We start from the raw sequence: 6000 nt of genomic DNA on the forward strand, positions 1-6000 counted from the left end.
AACTATTTAGAGAACCCAGCTCTGCCTATAGGGCAGTTTTCAGATATGGGACTGTGTCGGAGATTTGTCAAAGGCCAGCTTCCTCCTGATGGTCTATTTCTAACTTAATTTACAGTACACCCTTTCCATGCTCTTAGCAGCCATGCAATAAGCACATTTTCTCTAGCTACTCAGGGTGCTGGCAAGACAGCTGAGCACACCACTGGCAGAATTTTAGGGGCATGCGGACGCCTCTGGTTTCTGTGTACATTCTTTCCCAGCACAGGATCTGGGGGCTTCAAATGGTGGAAAGAGAGTTTCGTCTGGGTAAACAGCTAGGAGTCTTCAGAGAAAACAAAGAATTCCATCAGAGAAGAACAAATATACCAGGAAGGGAGACTTCCCAAGGGACAGAGCAACCCCAGTACGGTCTCAGAAGTGAAGCTCTCTGGGAGAACCTCTGGCTACAAGAACAACAAAATAAAATCGAAAGAAAGATTCACGGAGATGTCAAGCAATGCTTATCTTTGGGGACTCCTAAAGGGGTTTTCTTTGTGTGTTTGGGGGGGGGGGACCTTTATCTATTATTTCTGTCCATAATGGAATAATTCATGGGACCCAAAAGGATAGACATTGAAAATACAGTGTGGCAAAGACACAGTCTGCTGACCATCTCCTTCCAGCTGTGGTCAGTAAAACGCCATATAAGAGTGGCAAGCTGTTGACAGCATTTGCCACAAAAACCAGAAATGGGAACTCAGAAGTTGACAATCCTGGCAAGGGGTAAATACAAGTCTCGATGGGGTTGTTGGGAAACCTGTGGGAAGGGCCTGTTGTGGGTGAAGGCTCTGGGGACAACTGAACACCACAAAGGGTCATTCCCCCCCCCATCCCTAACCTCTCCACATCATACTAACCTGGGCCAGCAGCCCAGACCAAGCTCAGCGGAGGAAGGCGCTCATTACTATAATAGACTACTTCCCCCTCAAAGTGGAATTTAAACTGCAAAATCATCACACACTTACTACAATTCACTTATGCCTCGGCCAATAAAATTGAACTACTGGGTGGGGAGGGGGGGTCATGGCAGGATCGACAAGTTCATAGTTAGAGTTCTCCCCGGCACCTTCTGCAATGCCTTCATCTCTCCTATTTCTACGTAATACAGTGAGATTTTGATGAACATGGGAAACTTTGAATTACGGATGTAGGAAAAGGATGCACTCATGCTGTTTCAAACTAGCAGGAATTCTGATAAAGAAATGGCTTCATAGTTCAGCTTGGGAAGGTTGTTCTCTCTCTAAAGATTTAAAATCACGCCCAAAAAAATCTCTGATTTTTTTTAGCATAAGCCTACCTATCTCACATTATGAGAATGGCATATGTGCAACACAAGAAGACGATTACTCATATTTCAAAAGGGGTCGCTATGTGAGTTTCTTTCAGTGGGTAATTCCCCTATTTTGTTCACAATGTGGTTGTAAAAGTTACCTTAACTTTTCAGAAGCATGTGGATTGCATAAAGCAAAACCCACTTGCATTTTTATTAAAGATGTCCCAAAAGCCTTTCAAACTTCACCCTGAAAGTACTCACTGCTATCTTCTTACAGGGGGAAAAAAAAAGGAACAAATAAAAAACAAATCCTCCTTTTTCCATCAACATTGTCAACCATTCAATAGTAAATCCTTCCCAGTAAGATGTTTAAGTGCACTGGGCTCAGAGCCTTTGGGGATCCCTGAAACACGATAACCCTAGCATTGTTTTCCAAGGCAGAGATTTCTAAAACAAAGGCAGGGCGCAGAAGAACAAAGCTGATTCAAACAGTATGAGCCAGATACAGACACAGGCCCAAGATGCACAAGGTATGAAATCTCTGCACTAGAAACCTGGATCACTGACACAACAGGACCGAGAATGACTTCCTGAGTGTGGATACCACATGGGATGCTGTGAGCATCTCCCAGTTTCTTAGAGTAAAAGTTAACATGTGACAGTAACAATGGATGAGATGTCACAGCCACTGAGCAGCTACAGTGGGCAAAGCTGCTCTGACGGCCTTCAACCACATTAATTCACAGGCCCTGTCTGTGCCTCCCTTACACTCTTACAACCAGACAGCCCCAAAGACCTTTCATTTATATAGATTGTATCTATTGATACTTACTATAATACATACTTACAGGGAGAAAAATTTTAGATATTTACCAATTCATTTTAAAAAATAAGAAAGCTATTACACATGAACAGAAATAACTTAATGAACAGTAACAATATTTCCCAAAGCAAAAAAAAAAAAAATTAGTGGGAAGAGGGGCATTGTTTTACTTTTTTGCAAATCTCCTTAATGTATGGCTCAGTGGAAGACAGCTGGACTCTCCTAGCTGCTTCTGCATCCAACTTGTTGCACTATCACAGGTTGTGTTAGCCTCAAGAAAACTTGAGCCAGCCTTGATGGCCCAGTGGCTAAAGTTTGGCACTCACGGCTTTGGCAGCCTGGGTTCATTTCTTGGTCACAAAACCACACCACCCATCCATCAGGTGCCATGCTGTGGCAGCGGCTCACAAAGAAGTAGAAGGACTTGTAACTAGGATATACAATCACACACTGGGGCTTTGGGGAGGGGAAAAAAAAAAGAGAAAGACTGACAACAGATGTTAGCTCAGGGCAAATCTCTCCCTGCCAAAAAAAAAGAAAGAAAGAAATAAAACTCCACATACAGTCATGTGGGAATGAATGTGAAAAGGGCAAATTATATCACAGTGCTACTGTGAAAACAGGCCTTGGTGACCTCTGAAGTCTTAGGGACTCCTAAGGGTACCCAGACCATACTTTGAGAACCCCTGCCTTACGAGTTTGGAACTATCATTATCTCCATTTTACAAATGAGCAAACAGGCACGGAGAGAGGTCAAGGAATTGTCCAAGGACATACTGCTAGAACAGGTCAGAGCAGGGAAAATGCAAAGAGCATACTTCTTCCCCTCATCTGGTTGTTGCCAGGATTGACTGAGATCATGAATGCAAAGGTGCCAGCATCTGCTTGGCCTACCACACGTGCTCAATAACATTAATATTTCCCGTTGGGCAAAGCCTGGTGGAAAGGCTAGGGAAACTTCCCACACTCCTGATGAACTGATTATGTGACACCAGCAAGAAAAAATAAAACTTCACAGCAGGTGTCGTCTAGAGCAAGGACCCTGCCGCAGCTCTCAGGAAGGAAGCAGTCTTTCGCTCCTCAGAACTCCAGGGCCTTATTCCACCCTCTGTTAGGCAAATGATGCTGGCTGGCTGCACACCATCACCTGTTCCTTGGGAAACCTGAGCAAGCCAAGAGAGCTGCTCCATTATTTACAGCCTCCTTTTTGCAGCATGCTGTATTTACAAGGAACCTTCAACAAGCAATGGCGCCTCTAGTCTATGCAGCCTAACGTCTCCTAGAACCGCCACCTGTGCTCTTCATGTCCAGGGGCTCAGCACTTCACTGCCCTCCTTGCCCATCAACTTTCTTAACTCCCACGACCCTCCTGCTCCAGCCTGCGATGGGCACTCAAACCCAGAGAGTGCGGGTCACTTCTGTTGCTCCTCGGACTTGAGAAGTGAGCTCACCTGGGGAAGGGGGACCGGTGCAGTTCAGGCCACTGCACTCTCAAAACGCTACCCCTGGACAGAAGGGAAGAGCAAGAAGCACCTAGGCTACTGCTTCCAGCCAAGTGGGTGTCCCCAGGATCTCTCACCTGGAGCACTGCAACTAGTCACCTTGTTTCCATTTTGACACCCCTCCTCATGCACACGAACCCCAGTCTGCTCTCCACCAACAGGGATCTGTTACATATATAGAAGGCATGGGGTCAATTCTCTTGCTAAAACCCTCCCAGGCGTTTCCCCACTTGGTTGCAATAAAAACCAAACTCCTTGACTCGGCTTATAAGGACCTGCCTCAACAGGCCCCTGCCTTATCTTTCCTGGAACGAGCAAGGGTCTCTTCTCTCTGGCCTTTGCGCTCTCTGTTCCCACCACCTGCAATGCTCTTCCAGGACCTCCAAGAGCTCAGACTTCCCCTCCTCAGAGGCTTTCCCTGCATGCCCGCTCTGTTGAGTTGCCTGTTCACTCCTCCAGTCGAATGAATGAAGCAGCGGCGCCCGGTGGCCGCTAGAGTCCCAAGCTGGCGTCCCTGGCGCCCCGGCGCGTCCTCACCGTCCTGGCCCTGGGGCCACAGATGCGCGCAGGCCGGGGGACCCCGAGGGGCGGGGCGGGGCCGCTCCCATACCCGGCGGCGCGCCCGGCCCCGGCGCCGCAGGTGCCTCCGGGGAGCTCGCAATCCCCGGGTCAGCGCCGCCGCCCCGCGCGCCCGCACTCACCATGGTGGCCGGGCCGTCGCCGCCCCCGCCCGGCGAGTGGCGAGAGCAGTGGACACGAGGGCGAGAGCCGAGCGCAGGAGCCGGCGCGGGTGACAGGTGAGGCGCCCGCCTCAGACCATGGCTGCTTCCCACAATGCCCTCGAAGCGAAAGTTTGCAGACTCCTCCCCGCGCCCCTCCCCTCCCGCTCCTCCCATTCCTCCTCCTTCCTCCCCCTTCTTCCTCCCTCTCTTCTCTCCTCCTCTTCTTTCTCTTTCCCCCTCTCTTCTTCTTCTCTCCCCGTCTCTCACTCCTCCCCCTCGCCCCGGCCCGCCCCCCGCGCCGCGCCGCTCCACGCCACGCTGGCGGCTCCAGGTGCGAATGCACCTGCTCTCCTCTGCACCTGCGCCTCGTCTGCGCGCGGCCGGTGGCCGGCAGCCCTGCGCCGGGAGCGCCGGGGAGCTGCTTTCCGGCTGCCGCCGCGCGAACGTGTCATTCATTCATTCCACAAACTTTCAGCAGACCTGGCAGAGATTTCCCGAAACACTTGCGGCAAGTATCGGAGGCTGTCTTGTCCTAAACCGCATAGACAGGGAGCGTTTGGCAAAGCCGGAACTAGAAGCGATTTCTTGCCTCCGATTTCCTTTATATATAGATAGATTATATATGTAAATGCAATCCAAAGACAGATCACTTCAAGCAGGTCCGGTTTTAAGAGGTCTCTCCTAAGACTGTGGCCTCAGGTCTCCAATCTCTCTCCTCTCCTTGATTTTTGTAAGTCTATAGAGTTTTTACCTGGGGCTTTAAGGGTCACCAAACCCCCAAGTGGTAAGCAGAGTTTTGAGTGCGTATTTATGTTCTTTGGGGAGAGTCGGTTGGTTTTATCAGATCCCTAAAGAGATCCGTGACCCTAAAAATATTAAGCACCTTTGTCTGGGTGGTCCCTGGAAGCCAAAATTGGTGAAATTCCTTCCAAGGATCACACTGTATACCGTGGGTGGGGCGTGGGCGGGCTCAGGTGGCCGGAAATAAGGGACGCCGCTATCCACCCATGCATTGATGCCACATTTATCAGTGCTTACTCTGTGCCAAGCCCTACAGAGGGGCTTGGGGGATCCAGCTGGGAACAAACAAGCCGTCTTTCTTCTGAAGCTTGTGGTCTTTTGTGGGACCACAAATGATCAACAAATAAATAAATCATGACAGCATAAGCTGAGTGCTAAGTAGCTGAGAAGGTTACAAAGGAGATGAGTGTAGGTTGCTGGGGTAGACACAGAGGCAGCTACGTTAATTACCTGGGGGTCCAGGGAAGGCTGCCCCCTGAGGAGCTGACAGGAGGCCTGGAGATGAGAAGCCAGTGCTCTAAAAGAAAACTAGTCCTTTTCCAACGATGGCTTCTGTGGCTGGCGTTGAGTGAGAGGAGGTGGGAGAGGTGACGGGAGCCAGAAGGCCATGGTCTTCTCTACCTTAAGGCATCATGTACACACACTAAAAACCCTCAAGACAGCAATGCCTGCTTCCTCAAAGTTCTCAAAAAGCTCAGTGCCTGGGTGGCCTACCCACCTCCTGTTGGCTTCCACTCCCAGTGTATGGCATCTGTCAGAGGGCCCTGGAGGAGGCTTTAAGAATTAAACCCCACACTAGAGGTGACTTTGGCCCCTGACAGATGATCTACAACTTACTAT

The 6000-nt window shown here is 49.8% G+C and overlaps 1 protein-coding gene across 1 annotated transcript in view; it reads right to left on the bottom strand.

Moving 5' to 3' along the window:
* The window catches only part of AP1S3 (adaptor related protein complex 1 subunit sigma 3), a 70964-nt gene extending 66354 nt beyond the window's left edge, over positions 1–4610 (bottom strand). The window contains exon 1 of the mRNA XM_023642427.2: positions 4339–4610. Within this exon, the coding sequence (XP_023498195.2) occupies positions 4339–4533 (195 nt within the window). The 5' untranslated portion in view covers positions 4534–4610. The remainder of the gene's footprint in view (positions 1–4338) is intronic.
* Positions 4611–6000: the final 1390 nt, after the last annotated feature.

Source organism: Equus caballus, chromosome 6 (assembly GCF_041296265.1).
Source record: "Equus caballus isolate H_3958 breed thoroughbred chromosome 6, TB-T2T, whole genome shotgun sequence".
NCBI classification, from domain to species: Eukaryota; Metazoa; Chordata; class Mammalia; order Perissodactyla; family Equidae; genus Equus; species Equus caballus.